General features: G+C 41.1%; 2 protein-coding genes across 4 annotated transcripts in view; one reads left to right on the forward strand and one right to left on the reverse strand.

Moving 5' to 3' along the window:
* LOC130196521 (ankyrin repeat domain-containing protein 31-like) overlaps positions 1 to 15703 on the forward strand; it is a 125135-nt gene that overhangs the window by 81315 nt on the left and 28117 nt on the right. The gene's annotated exons all lie outside the window — the stretch shown is intronic.
* On the reverse strand, positions 9982 to 15140 carry fxn (frataxin). Its single transcript, XM_056418759.1, has 6 exons — positions 14969 to 15140; positions 14783 to 14833; positions 14486 to 14553; positions 14270 to 14390; positions 10790 to 10887; positions 9982 to 10294 (listed from the first exon to the last, which is right to left on the reverse strand). Exons 1-6 carry the CDS (start codon positions 15077 to 15079, stop codon positions 10156 to 10158), a joined length of 588 nt encoding a protein of 195 aa, XP_056274734.1. The 5' UTR covers positions 15080 to 15140; the 3' UTR covers positions 9982 to 10155.

Raw genomic sequence — 15703 nt, forward strand, 5'->3', positions numbered from 1 at the left:
ACAAAACACTGAATTCACCTTAAAGTGACAAGTTTTACTGTACAAAAGCATAAGGTGACTTTGGAAGGGTTTACACAGGAAGGCCCTGCGATTACTCTCATATATGATACATCCAGAGCTTTTTACTTGTTTCAATGTTAATTGTTTTAAAGTTTTCAGCAATAACTTTGCACCGGTGATTAATCAAATCCTTGCATATTGTGAGGAGACTTCCCATGATATGGTAGAACAAAATTATCCTCTTTAAAGCATTAAAAAGACACAGTTAAGTGACACGCAATGGGGCTTGAGTCGGCAAAAACAAACATGGAAGTAGTTGAACGTTTCGAGTGGCCCTTAAACGATTCGGAGGCCTACGGGAAGCTTCGGCATCATTAACATAAAGAGATTCTCTTTGATTTCACATTGATTTTCTCCGGCTTGTTTCCCCATAGCACACACACATACACACAAACACACACACACACACATAAGCTACAACTCACCGAGCGGGTTTCCAGAGTTTGCGCGGCGACGGGATCAGCTCTCTCTTGTTGAGGGGGGCCACTCCGAGGGCCACCTGCATGATGGTCATGAACTTCTTGTACTTCATGGTGCAGCTCAACTGTGCTCCGGGGGGCGTGGGGGTTTTCGTCGGTCAATCGGTTGCCATGGAGACACCCGCCTCCGGTCGGATGGACCACCCTTACTTTCTTCCTGTCAGTCGGTGTTTGTTGGCGACTGAGGAGCAGAGCGCGTCGTCCTGAAGCTCAGCGATGCTCGGACCAGACGGAGCAGCGGTGGCGGCAGCGTTGGTGGGGCAGGGGGGTGGGGCAGGGTGGTGGGGGCAAAAGACAAAACAGCTGTGTACTGATTTGTGTTGAAGCATAACTGTTATATAATTTACATAGAAAATCCCACCATAGGAGGATAATAGTGGCACTAAACCTCTGGGTGCTTAGAGGGGGTAATCCGCCACATCCATCCTCATTTCATTTTGTTTCCTTTTGTTGTGTCATGTAACAATAGGTATAAAACATTTTTTTTAAATAAATAAAAACAGCTGGCCAGATTAGACAATTGCTGTGGATGTTTAACCCTTGTGTTGCCTTAGGGTCATTTTGACCCGAATCAATATTACACCCTCCCCCCGCCTTAGGATTAATTTGACCCCATTCAATGTTTAATGTCGGTGTTCTTTCGGTAGTCAACAAACAAACATAAAGTGCCTCACACTTAAACTTGGAAAACAATATTAATTCTAATAATTTTCTGGAGGTTTAAATTGCTGGTGTCAAATTGAACCCAAAGGGTAAAATATGTTAGTAAATATAAAGGTAACAGGAGGGTGAAACATTGAATCGGGTCAAAATGACCCACAGGCGGGGGGAGGGTGTAATATTGATTTGGGTCAAAATGACCCTAAGGCAACACAAGGGTTAAGAGGAAGTCGGATTTCTGTGGGGGTCACCCCAAGTATGAAATATAAATCTTCATCGGGCTGTTTTTTAAGGCCTCACTGGCAACCGTTTTCATCGACTGTCAAGGAGGCAAAAGACACCAACACTGACAGAAAATATTAATCCAACCCAGACTAGACTTTGCATTCTCTCCATGGCGTGAACCATTATAATTTCCAACATTGGTCTATTATACGTTGGTGTGTGGAAAAGTTCGGAAGTTCCAAGGATACGTTAAAGAGATCCAATATCCCTTATTAATCTGTTTGGCTATTTCCAAGTGCAACATTTTACAAAATCTGACAACCCCAATGTTCACCTCTAGACTCAGTGGATGAGGAAATCATGAACACACCAGGAACATAGAAGGATTCATATCCCAAATATATCAAATCTTCAAATCAATTACTGAGATTAACGTTGTAAAAAGCTACGTGGATTTAAAAAAGAAATTGACATGAGAATACCAGATTCATATTGGAACCATTAGGGTCAATAAAAGATATTTTGTGTGCGTGGTTAAATATAATACTCTCACTTCAACCATTCGCAAATGTACACACACGTTAGGATAGCTTCAATAGACCAGCAGGTCGGACACACATGTCCTGGTTCTGTCCACAACTGACTCGTTATTGGGATACAATATTCAAAGGCAGAGTCCCTCAATCTAAATCTTCTTCACATCGTCTGGATGTTCATTTTTGGTGTTCAGAGGGGATGAAGATCAAACTTTAATAAATAAACACAAAAACATAATTCTTTTTTCAAACCTTTTATTCCTAGTAGACTGGAAATGACCTCTTCCTCCTAATTATTCTCTGGTTGATGGATGTGGTGTGTTTTATAAAATTGGAGAAAAAGAAGTTCTCACTGCGGGGACATCCTGAGAAATTAAAATCTACTTTGGGGTCCGATCATACAATACTTTGCTACATAGAGGACTCTATCTTTAAATTTACAAATATGTTATGCTACCGTGGGCATTTTTTCTTCTTCTTTCTTTTAATTTTTAATTTTTTTAACTCATTACTTGTTTATATGTTTTTCTTTAATACCCTTCTGTATTTTATTTATTTATTTTGTGTAAACTTCTTGAGTTATTACCTTCGCATTGAAAATGCGGAAGGTTATGTTTTGATCGCCGTGTATTTATTTGTATGTGTGCATGCGTGTTATTCGCATAACTCAAAAAGTATTAAACCGAATCGCATGAAATTTGGTGGGATGATTGGTTATTATCCGGGGACCATTTGATTAGATTTTGGGATCGATCGGGTCAAAGGTCAAGGTCAAGAAAAGGTAAAAATCTTCTTTGAGTCACATGAAATTTGGTGGGATGATTGGTTATTATCCGGGGACCATATGATTAGATTTTGGGATCGATTGAGTCAAAGGTCAAGGTCATGAAAAGGTCAACATCTTCTTTTTACCATCGCGCGGTCAATTTGTATCCAATTGGCATGCAATTAATGCCAAAATGTTCATAATTCAATGCCCAATCTTGTGATATGCGAAGGTATGCGCTCTACCGAGTGCCCGTTCTAGTTCATACTGTTATGGCTTTCTGACAATTCAGCCAGTGTGATTTCGGGGAATCTGGAGGCCGGAATTTAGGGGGGTAATGGAAAATTACATGGGCAGTGTATGATCATGTTCTGTAATTTTGAGGATAAATATATATTTTTTTTAAAGACAATCTTTACATGCACACTTATGTTACACTAGTACTCCAAATATGACAATATACCCAATTTGATATGGTTCACGTAAACATCATATGTCATTTCATATATGTCTTTAAAGGGTACCTGTAGTGCAAAACAACAACGTGCTACATCCATTCGGCGCATCAAAATAATCATATTTACCCCGCCGCTATTGTCAACAAGTCACGCATAGCCCGAGGATTTACATTTCTTTGTCAACATTCCGAGTCCGTGAACGCTTCAGGGCGCAGCCATTTTGCTAGTTATTTACTCATGTCAAAGCTAACTATGACGTTGAGTCGTTGAAAGGAATTCAGCCAATCCGGAGCCACTTCTACACGCGTTGCTTCTTGGGATAGATCGGTGGCCTCAAGAATTACACAATCTATATCAGGGGTGCTCAATACGTCGATCGCGGCGACCTGCCAGTCGATCGCGGCGACCTGCCAGTCGATCGCGGCGTAGTATTGGTAGATCGCATGACATTAAAAAAAATTGGCCCGCCCCCCTGTCACTTTCTCTATAGAATAGAATATACACTTTTATTAATCCCCAAGGGGAAATTAGTTCTCTGCATTTAACCATTCCTAGTTATTAGCAGGCAGTGGCGCGAAGCCGCGCCCGGGAGCAGGGGGGGGTTCAGCTGCCTTGCTCAACACTTTTGACTTGCAAGAGAGGGGGGGGGGGGAACCCCCACAACCCTGCGGTTGCAGGACGGCCCTAAAGCGCCACATTACAGCAGCAGCATGTCATTTCTGTCTCTACGTGTTGCGTTAACAGTCCTCTGCCCGCCGTCTCGTGCGCCGCGGAGCTCCCGACACCGGTTTGCGCGCATCGGGACGGACGGAGCAAAGAAAAAGTCACTAGCACCCCCGAACATGTCGGCCGAACATTGCATCAATGAAAGACATCTCCAGCGCTGGCTTATGCGCGATGTAGCTATCAAGCTCACTCTTTTGTGTGAAGCAGATGAGGTCTAATGGCACTATATCATCGGACATAAGTTCGTGCTCTTTACAACAAATGCACTCTATGTCTGTTTTTTGTGGCACACATTTCCCACAACTGCACCAAACGTCCGCCGACTTGCGTGCACGGTCCGCACGGTGAAGCATCTGTACCGGCGGTCCGTCGGCATCAACTTCATCAGAATCATCGCTATCATCGCTGTCACAATTCACTAAATGGGGATAGTCTGCTTTTAAAGGTTCAAACAAGTATCCAGTTGCTGAATCAGACAATCTTTCATCGTCCATATTATCAATCTCTCAGCATTTGTTTGCGAGCGCTCGACGTTGTTTATATTGGTATCTGAACACATCCGCTGTGGCTGGCTGTCATCTCTCAACGATTTGACGTCACACCACCCGCGACATATTCAAGCTCCAGTGCAATGTCGCATGTCGGAGTTGAGGACTTTGAACAGCCTAAACTACGTATTGTTATTGAATACTGGACCGTCAGTGCATGAATAACCTTTAGAAACACATTATCTTTTGATCTGGCTACATATTCGTTTTCACTACAGGTACCCTTTAAGGCACTTTAAGAAACAAGACCTCTTTCTTGTTTACAACCAGCTCTGTGCATTATAGACCTAGTCTGTATATATATACCGTATTTTTTGCACTATAGGGCGCACTTAAAAGCCTTTAATTTTCTCAAAAAACGACAGTGCGCCTTATAATCCGAAGCGCCGTATATATGGATTAATTCTGGTTTTGTTTACTGACCTCTAAGCGATTTTGTGTGGTACAAGGCGCTCACGGCGCTAAGTCAAAATGTTTTAGTACGACTTTGGTAAACTACAAAGCCGCACCGCTTGCAGCATTACGGCTACCGTAGCCAGGAGCGTCGCGGAGTAATACATACTGTAGCGACCCTGGGTCAGGAACGCTACGAGACGTAGATGGCTTATAGGGTGTTTATTCAAGGAACATAGAACAAGCTACTGTTGGCCGTAGCCTACGCCAAAACGACAACAAACCGCCGTGAAACCTCAAAACCAGCTTCACGTCTGCTCCGGGTCATAGCTCCGCTCCGAACCCGCGGAACACAACAACACACACAACAACATCACTCGCTGTCCAATCACAGACACGCCTCACAGCTACCAGCTCGTGAGACGTTCACTTACATCCGGACATAACATTTCCCTCAGTCCGTTACAATACTGTGCTTCACCATAATATTACAGTGTGTGTATAAGGATCCCAAAATACAACTGAATAAGGTTGGTAGTTATTGTGAATACGCTCATTAACGTTTGAATAATGTTGAGAATTATTGTGAACGCGTTTAATAAAGTTTGATCGACTGACTTATCTGACTGTTTTTTTTCCGCTTAATGCGCCTTATAGTCCGGTGCGCTTTATAAATGAAAAAAGATCGAAAATAGACCATTCATTGACAGTGCGCCTTATAATCTAGTGCGCCCTATAGTGCAAAAAATACGGTATATAGGAAGTATATTATCCCTATATACCCTGCTCTATGGTCTATTTTACTCTAAATGGACCACGATGTACTAAATGACCATCATTGCATTGAAGAAGACTTGAAACTATAGATTTAGACCATAAACTCATGTTTACAATGTTTACTGAGGAAATAAATTAAGAGAGAAGTATAGTTATTTTCTCATAGATTTCTATACAACCAGACTTCTTTTTTCGCCCCCTGCTGGTTAGTAGAGATAATGCATGTTTGAAAACACTTGGCCATTGGCTTCTCTCGGCAGAACTGGAATTTGTCGTCTGGTTGAACACAGGGAGGCGGAGTTCACAGGTTCCAACAAGTCACCAGTGGAAAACCTTGAAAAAGTAAATATATATTTTGATACAAAATATCACATGTCTTTCTACCTTTTCTTATTGTCACTGTATTTACGTGTTAGGGCATCGAGCCTTCAAACACAGAAGAGAATGGCGTTGACGAGGGATTCACTGGATTGTTTTACGTTAACTAGAATATGAACGGCAGAATTTAAACTGGGAATATTAGTGGAATATTAATGTACATTAGCAATTAGCATATTAAGAATATTTGGTGCATGTCAAAGTACTCACCCTAAAATGGCTTTTTGAAGGGACTCGGTCTCGTCTCGGTTTTAGACAGTCTGATGTATCTATATATTGCACATATTATGAATTCATAATAGACATTACAGATGGCACAAAGTGTTATCCAAAAGGTGCAGCTGGATGTTAGCAGTAGGGATTTTGCCTGAGGCAGGAGGCCATTTACAGAAGGAGCTGGAGCTCACTCGCTCACTCACACACTCACTCACAGTTTGTGCAACAATGCATCAGTCAGATTTGTGATTATATAGCATAGGCAAAGATTGGGCTTTGTATTTGAACAGACTGCCATGAATGAAGAGCGATCCTCTGTGAATATATTTATTGTTGTCATTTTTCTTTAAACATCTGCTTGTGTTTGAGTCGGACAACAGTATCTCGCAGTGGGTGGTAATAATTATCGGGGGCTGTTAATCTCGCAGGGATTTGATTTGGGCTGCGTCGTTGCCGTGGATACTCCACAGGCCTCACTACAACTTTCATCAGAAATCTGTGGATAATTTGTCTGTTCATTTTCTTCCCATTTTAAGCTACTTCTCATTGCATAATCCACTGTGGGATGATGCTTGTTTCATGATTGGAATCACGGTGTGGGATTGTGTCATGGTTGCATCATAAACTTTCAATAAGCTCACTCTAATCGGCAGTGGCGGGCCGTGGGCCTGGGGCCTGGGGCCTGGGCCTTCAGTGAGGTCCTACACAGTCCCACCCGAATTAATCCACCTCTTATTACTATCATTATGATGCCATGGCTCTAGACCAGGGCTGCTCAATACCTCGATCGCGGCGTAGTATTGGTAGATCACATGACATTAAAAAAAATTGGCCCGCCCCCGTCATTTTCTCTATAGCACGTCTTTGTTTATTTATTAAACTAAACAGCCGTCTGATGTTGATCGTATCTACACAACAGCATGTCATTTCTCTCGGCTCTCCGTCTCGCAAGCTGCAGAATGCGTGCATCATGACGGAGAAAAAGAAGAAGAAAAAAGTCACTTGCACTAGTTTGTTCACTAAACAGGGCATTGTCGCACCCAAAGCAGATTTCAAGTATATGCTCGACCAAATCGACATCTTCTCCTCCTTCCGCCATTGTGGGTTGAAAAAACAGCTTTGTAGTCCGCGAATTAATTCCTTTATCAAATTCAGTTTCCTAGTTCTGAGGTTTTGCATCTACCTGCCCATAGGACCCGCCTCTCAATATTGGTAATCCAATCAAAAGACGTGCAGCACTCCGCCTGCTAGCTGCTCCTGTGCCGGTTCCGGGGCCTTCTCGAAGGCCTAGAGGAGCCAACTCTAAAGCTGATTGGTTGACACAACATCGTCATTCCCATTCACTTGAAGCTACCAGCGCCCGCAATGTTGATTCTGAAGGCCTAAGGGCAGATTTTAGCCCCCTGGCAACACACGATGGCTGAATATGATTGGATAAAAGATCTAACATAAAGACCAGCCCTCCAAATCGCAACCTGGCGCTGGCAGCAGCGCAACCAAGAGGAACGCTATGAAATTAAGAGAATAACTCTTACTCTGGGGAATAATTGAATACATATTTGTGGGAAAATATATTTAGAAAAAAATATATATTCTGATGATGTTTAGGCCAGCAGAGAAGGCCTTGCTGGCCCTGACGGCCCGCCACTGCTAATCGGCAACGCTAAGCGTCAATGCTAATCGTTAAGGCTAATCGTTAATGCTAATCACGAAATGCTAACTGATAGCACAGGCATTGCTATCGCTGATGCAAATCACTAGCCTATTCGAGCCTTGCCCGTTAACTCCATTTCACAAATGTTTATGAAGAATTTTAATTGTGTTTTCCTTTTGTTGAAAATGTTAATGGCAGGGCTACAATGAACACTCATTTTAATTCACAAATGTTCTGTTACTCTTTTTTCTCAAATTGTACAGAAGATCAAATTCAAGAAATATGCCCCAGACCACTGGGGGGCTCTTACCTACAATCTAAATTGTTCTGGAAATGGATGTTGCAGGCAATAATTACGGAAATAAATACACAAGTAGTATTGTATCAGGAGAGAAAAAACCACAACACCATTGTTCATTGTGAACATTACTTTTACCGTTCTTTTTCTTCATCCGTTTTTGCTTCAGCATTACATCACACGCACCTACAGGTGCCCAAAGGGCCTTGGCACCTTAAACGTCAGGCTCAGCACTCCTTTTCTGACATCTTACCAATACGAACACAGTTAGGCCTGCTTTGTTGTCGCGGTTACATTTGCAAACACTTGGTTGAGGTTCAGGGGTGACCACGGTCGTGTTTAAAAAGGAACAACCATAGACTATGGGTGAGAAACAGGAAATGCCCCTCCAACCTGCGTGGTCACTCTCTATTATAACATCACATGACTTCTTCCTTTGCTCCTGTCAGAAATAAGATGGCCACCAGAGGGCTCTGTCTCTTGAAAAAAATTACAACTTGGTAGTTTACATGAACCAGGCTCCAGGAAGGACTAAACAATGCAGACATGAAGTTAACCCTTGTGTTGCCTTAGGGTCATTTTGACCCGAATCAATATTACACCCTCCTGTTACCTTTATATTTACTAACATATTTTACCCTTTGGGTTCAATTTGACGCCAGCAATTAAAACCTCCAGAAAATTATTTGAATTAATATTGTTTTCCAAGTTTAAGTGTGAGGCACTTTATGTTTGTTTGTTGACTACCGAAAGAACACAGACATTAAACATTGAATGGGGTCAAATTAATCCTAAGGCGGGGGGAGGGTGTAATATTGATTCGGGTCAAAATGACCCTAAGGCAACACAAGGGTTAAGTGTGGCCAATGTCATAACATATGAACCATGCAGACCACAGCCCCACATTTCTCGTTTGTGGAGCGGATATGGAATATTAAAATCATTCAAAGGAAAGTTGCGTCTTCACTGAAGATTTCCTGACACTTCAAGTGTGTATGCAATTAGATTGTGTGGCTCAGGAGGTAAAGCCATTTTAGTTGATTAAATTGAGATTTATTTTGGTTATATAATAAGAAAAGAGAAATAAATTGAGGTGAGCCTCCACAGACACACAAGAGGAAGAAATAAACAATAAACTATATCCTAAAAATCTACTTTCGTTCAATCATAACATTTTAATAAAGAAAGTATTTAATAAGTAATCTAATGAAAGGCCACTTAAAGGAGACATGCCATGCTCATATTCAGGTGCCACCTCGTATTTGGGATCTTCTACTAATGTGTCAGAAACGCTCCACTTCAGCGTCTGTCTCTTAAAGACATAAAATGTCTTAAGTATAAATAAATAAATGCATGAATAAATGCTTAAATAATGTATAAATAAATAAATACAGGAATAAATGCTTTAATAAATATATAAATACATGTATAAATAAATCAATACAGGAATAAATAAATAAGTTAAACCTAAAAAATAAAATTAATCGATGTCTAAATTTCTGTATTTCTTCATTTATTTATGTGTCCTTGTATGGAATATACATTCCATTTGTTTAAGCATTTATTTATTTATGTATTTATAAATTTATTGAAGCATTTATTTATTCCTGTATTTAATTATACATTTATTTAAGCATGTATTCATGTATTTATTTATACTTAAGACATTTTATGTCCTCCATACATTAAAACGGTACAACATAAATCAATTACAGCAAATATAAATCGTACCAATTGCAATGCTAAGGAACACACGGCAGTTTGAGAATCGCAAGTAACGTCTAAGATTTGAGAAACAAAATCAATATTATTTTAAAAATATTTAATGAAATCAACATACATATGTACATTATTTTTTATCATAGAGCATGTAGATAACATGTAGAGATCACTTATTTAATACAACTGTTGTGGAGTTGTGGTACATTATATATATATATTTATACACACACACACACACACACGGTAGGTGTGTTGGACCTCAGGAGTAAGGCAGGCCAGAGAGGTCCATGTTTGTATTAAAGATGACGGAGAACTCTTTGGAGAGCATCTGGTGGAGGCTGACGCCGTCGTGGGCGTACACCCAGCGCTCCCCCGTCCAGTTGTAGCGCTTCGGTCCACTGCAACAAGAGACCCGAGGGAATTAGCTAAGACGTCGTCATTTCAGATTAGTATTAATATTTTTTCTTCAAAGAAATAGAAAGGGAAACCTCTGAGATGACTTACATTTATTTATTTATTTACTATTGTGTCAGCATTAGACAGATGGAGGTAGAATGAAAAGTCGTTATGATCGAAAAGAATAAAACACAAATATTTAAAAGAATAAAACACAAATATTCATAAATAGATAATTGTCATTCAACCAGAATAAAGAAAATTCTTGTCCCTTTCATCTTAACTTTATTTTCTATTTTGAATTCTATTGCTTTATTTTTGTTGCTATTCTGCTGTTGGCATCTTTAATGAAACTATGGCTCAAGAATTTCCTCCGGCATTAATAAAGTTTAATCTGATCTTACCTCAGAGCTGGAGTTTTTGCAGACAGATGCTAGTGCTGCAGAGAAGCACTGTGTGTGTGTGTGCGTGTGTGTGTGCGTGTGTGTGTGCGTCACCTGGTAGGAGAAGAAAGCCAGATCTGTCTGTTGGGTGTCTGCTTGTTGATGACGTAGGTGCCGTGGTCTCTGCCCACCTTCACCGTCAGCACTCCACTCTGTACGAGACCCAAAAGGCGGAGCAGACGTAAACAAAAAACTTCAATATTACTACATTGTAGAGGGCTTTCAGTTTGGAAATGTATTCTTTATTACTAATTGACGGATTAAATCACAGAACTGAAATTATTTGTCTTCTCTGGAATACAATTGAAATTTGATTTAATATCGATGAATTAATAAATTGTCTTATCATGTATTTGGACGCAATTGAAATCTCAACTAGAACAGGCAGCAATACTTGAGCTTCATCTAAGGATCTTTTTTTAATGAATAATGTAACTTTTAGACAACAGAAATAAACTGAAAGCGCCGATGGTCGTCAGAAGAATGGCTGCACTCCCCCAGAGAACAAGCTGCACCAAATTGCTTTACGTTACCTGATGGATTAATGTAATTATTTGACTTTGTTTACATTTCCGTCTGCTGAATGTACCTGAAATTACCTGAATGTATTGTATAAGTTCTGTAGCCTGTAACCCTACAATTGGTGGTTGGGGTGGGTAGGGTGGGTGGGGTCGGGAATGAGGTTTTAAATTTCAATCTGTAATTGCCCTGAGACGTGTGTGAATCATCTTCCCTGGTGGGATAAAAACTGTGAAAATCAATAAAACATTTTTTTTATTAAAAAGAGAACAAGCTGCAGTTCAAATGTGGACATATTTTAGACCCGACGATGTGGTGCTCTGTAACTTGCTCATCAGACATAAACAGTACGTAAACATCGACTAATCGGTACGACATCTTTCTTTATTTCCATTATTCCTTTCGTAAACATTGAAACAGTTTATGGTCTCAATGTCTAGTTTCAAGTTATCTTCAATATTGCATGCTGTTCATTTAGTAAATGATGGTCAATCTAGAGTCAAACAGACAATAAAGCAGGATATGCTTAAGGGAGGGGCTACCCCGTGATTGACAGGTCGCTACCAGACCCGAATACTGCGTCTCTCGACTCTCCACCGATTACAAATATGATCACTTACTGGCTGCAAAAAATTAAGATGGTGACGGCCAAAATGCCGAACTTGATTATTCCATGGAAATTTACCCCGGCACCTTTCCGAGACCCTCTGCAAGGCCCCCGGCTCTTATTTAGCCCGCAAAAGGTACAGCTCTCTTTATTCTGCTGTGTGAGTATGTTTTATGGCCTCGAGTGTCAGCTGCCAAGATTGGAATACTGGACAATCAGTCAGAGGCTGCTGCTTTCCAATACACACACGCACACGCACAGACACGTCCCAGAGCAATTCTTAAGACTGACAGGCAGGCAGTGTGACGGTAACACACAAGACGACACATCTTTCTCTGACTGCGAGACGGCCTCCACATCAACTGATATCAGGCCTGATAATGAAGGCAGGCTGACTATCGATGAAGGGAGTTGTCCATTCCACCCCCCCCCCCGCTTCCTCCTTCCCGGGGCGATATCCCGTCTGTCTGAACTGGAGGTGCCAGAATAGCATCAGCTCATAGGAGCACGTCTCGGTTCTGATCGGCCCACATTTGATGATGTCGACAGGTTCACTGCGTTAGCTGACAGAAATGCAGCAACTTCTGAACAGCTGATTTTGATTTCTTTTTCTGACAGCAAGTCTCCAGACTGACGTTCTTCACAACCGCTTCTTTTTTTCTTAAATCAAACTGTCACGGGCGCCAAACGTCTTTGATTAATCGTCATCTGTGCTGGTTATTTGCATTAAAAACTATTATTTGAAGATGGTGAGAGGGAGTTCATCACAATTGCTAAAGAACGCTGCTCTGGCTTCACAGTGTCATCCTCTCTTCCTGTCCCTGCGTCCTGACAATGGGGGGAGGGCCCTTTCACCGTTACTCTGCATCTCAGGGATTTACAGTTTTCAAGCCAGGGTAAACTCGAGCCAGCTGTGGGCTCCAAAGTGTGTCGATTCTACCGGGCAAGAAAATCAATAAGGCAACAGAGTCGGCAGCCAAACAAACAGGCCCAGTCTGAATTAGCTTTATGGAGCACGGAGGGGGACCGGCCCACAGCTGCAGCCCCTCCACTGACAATCTCCACCACCTTTACCAGCTTTTGTTTGTTTTTTAGCTTCTTCTTTTTTTAACCAAAACCTGATTTTGATTTACAGAATATGATTTTACAGCAAGAAACATTTCCAGAAGCATGAGATGTTCAGATGAAGGCTGCAATATGTGTGATAAAATCAATTATTTAACCATAGCAAGTCGTTAAGACGCCTATCATAAAAATAATGTCAAAAATGATTTTAAATGGCATAGTTTCTAATCTTTTAGGCGACCAGGTAGAGGGCATAGTGGCCTCAGAACTCATCTAGACAAACAATCAGAACAATTTGTGCAAAGAATTAGGAATTTAGACACTCCAGTTTACTGAGGAAATGATTTGGCCCTTGTATAGGTGGATCTATACTAACCGGGATTCCACGAGCCATGGGAACATGTTCTCCGACTATTTACTATTTACTGTGCCGTCATCATCGAACTCTACAGGAGGTTAAACAGGGTCTTTCACAGCAGCACGGGCTGAGGAATGTGTGCATGTCAGCTGAAATCCAACCGCGTGTTGTTAAACCAGTCGGGAGACGCAGGCAGCGACTCAAGTGGGAGTGAGAGAACTATGAGTAAGTAACTTAAGTGAAGTCAGCTTAACAGTGAGGCTAATGCAGTGGTGACAAATGCCAGTCACTTAGTAAGGCTGCTATGTAAACTGTTGTAGATTAAGTAAGTAACATTTATTTATATAGCACTTTTCACCACAAAAGTCACAAAGTGCTCGACATGAGTAGTAATAACTAAACTGAATTGACACAATGACAATAATTATAATAATAACAATAACATGGGCCAAAAAAGAAATAACATAATTTTTTTTAAACACAAGTAACGTGCTTTAAGAAGGCACAATAAAATACACAATTAAAAATTAATTAAAAGAAGGCAGAGAGCATGTAGTTTACCCATGTAGTGCTCACACAGATGTTGAACAAATGCCACTTTCTACTGACCGTCATCATCTTGGCTTTTTTGTATCAGAATTAACGGAAGCGACCATATTTGGAATGTGGACGAGCGATTTAGAGACACGTCATACGTCTCCGGTATCCTGTCCGTCACAGTAACCCCGCCCTAAAGCACACTCTACTTTATGGTCTATTTGACTCTAAATGGAGGATAATCTACTGAATGAACATCATGCTGTATTGAAGAAGACTTTAAACTACAGATTGAGACCATGAACTCACATTTACAATGTTTACTGAGGGAACAAATCTAGAGAAAAGTAGAGTCAACATTTAATATTATATAATCAACCTGCTAACCAGTGGGTAAAGACAACAAGCACTGCAGTCAGACGATCCAAAGCGAACAGGCAAGACTTACGGAGTACACAACGTCGTAGTCTGCTCCAGTGAAAGCTTCCTCCATCAGGTCCTCAAAGTATTCGGTCAGGGCGTCCAGTGTCTTCTCTGCAAGCTTGTCATACGCGCCTTCAGACAGCTCACTTGTAGAGGGGAGGAGGGACACAACGCTACGCATCAGTTTAAAAACATTAACTCAGGACTGGTGATGCCATGTGACGATGAAGGCGTGGGTCACCTTATCTGCACATCTGTCAGGTGGATGTTCTTCCTCCACATGACTCCATCCACTCTGCTCTCCAATCTCTGACGTCACACAGGAAACCACAAGGAATCATAAGTTACCATCAAAAGTGTATTTTTTTTTTCTTTCTCTGCTGAGTATGCGCCATGTAGAATGTGTTTAACTGTCGACTTGTAAACACCTTTATAGTTTCTTCTCATGGCATTTAATCGAAAAATAAATCGTACAAATCCGTAAAATGTTACACCTCTGAACGGAGTCTGGTCTGGGAAGCAGGAAAATGGAACTTACTTTGTTTGGAGGTTGACAATGGACCCCCGTCAGGTGAGACAGGCTACGGAGCTGGAATATTGAATAAAGTTAATATGCGGTTCAACACAACACACACGTGACATATGACGCAACCACTAACCTACGCTAACTTGGCGTTAGGTGACGCCGTTAGCTAAACTCAACCGCGCGTTAAGCTTACGTTACCTGGTGAAACAGGTTCCTGGTGCTTTGCGGCGTCAGCACGCTGAGCCGCGTGTTCGCGAGGTGACATGCCACGTGCGAATAAATGCAATGCGTTTTAGTAAAAGAAAACATCGTAGTAATACACCATGCAGAGGGCAGAGCTCACGCCACTCTCCTGTGTCTTGTTTTGCTTTTGCTTCTTCGTGTGTATCGGTAAACCGCCACAATATCCACACTGCCACCTGGTGGATGGGAAGGTAAAGCCCATCTTCTTCTTCATTTTGGTCTCCTTCAGTTCTTGTTCTATTATTTGTATTTATTTCATCTGTTCCAGGCTTTAAAAAATAAAAAATAAAAAGATATATATATATATACATATCAAAAAGTAAAATTATATATATATAGATATATATTCTTTTATAAGCCTGGAATGGATGAAATATATATATATATATATATCCAAGATGTGTATAAATAAATGCAGTACACTCCACTCATATTTCATATAGATATTTCACCTGCTTTGTACAGAGGCACTGCTGAGGTCACCTGCTTGTACAGAGGCTCTGCTGAGGTCACCTGCTTTGTACAGAGGCTCTGCTGAAGCGTCGTCGTAATCTTGATATGACTTGATCACTAAGTTTCACAGACCTACCAGTCTGAAGAAGAAATCTTCTTTACAATCTTACAGCTACAAAAGAGGAAATAAATGCCTGTGTATACGTTCTATTCAATAATATGTAACGGTGGAATAAA

Source organism: Pseudoliparis swirei, chromosome 7 (assembly GCF_029220125.1).
Source record: "Pseudoliparis swirei isolate HS2019 ecotype Mariana Trench chromosome 7, NWPU_hadal_v1, whole genome shotgun sequence".
Classification (NCBI taxonomy): Eukaryota; Metazoa; Chordata; class Actinopteri; order Perciformes; family Liparidae; genus Pseudoliparis; species Pseudoliparis swirei.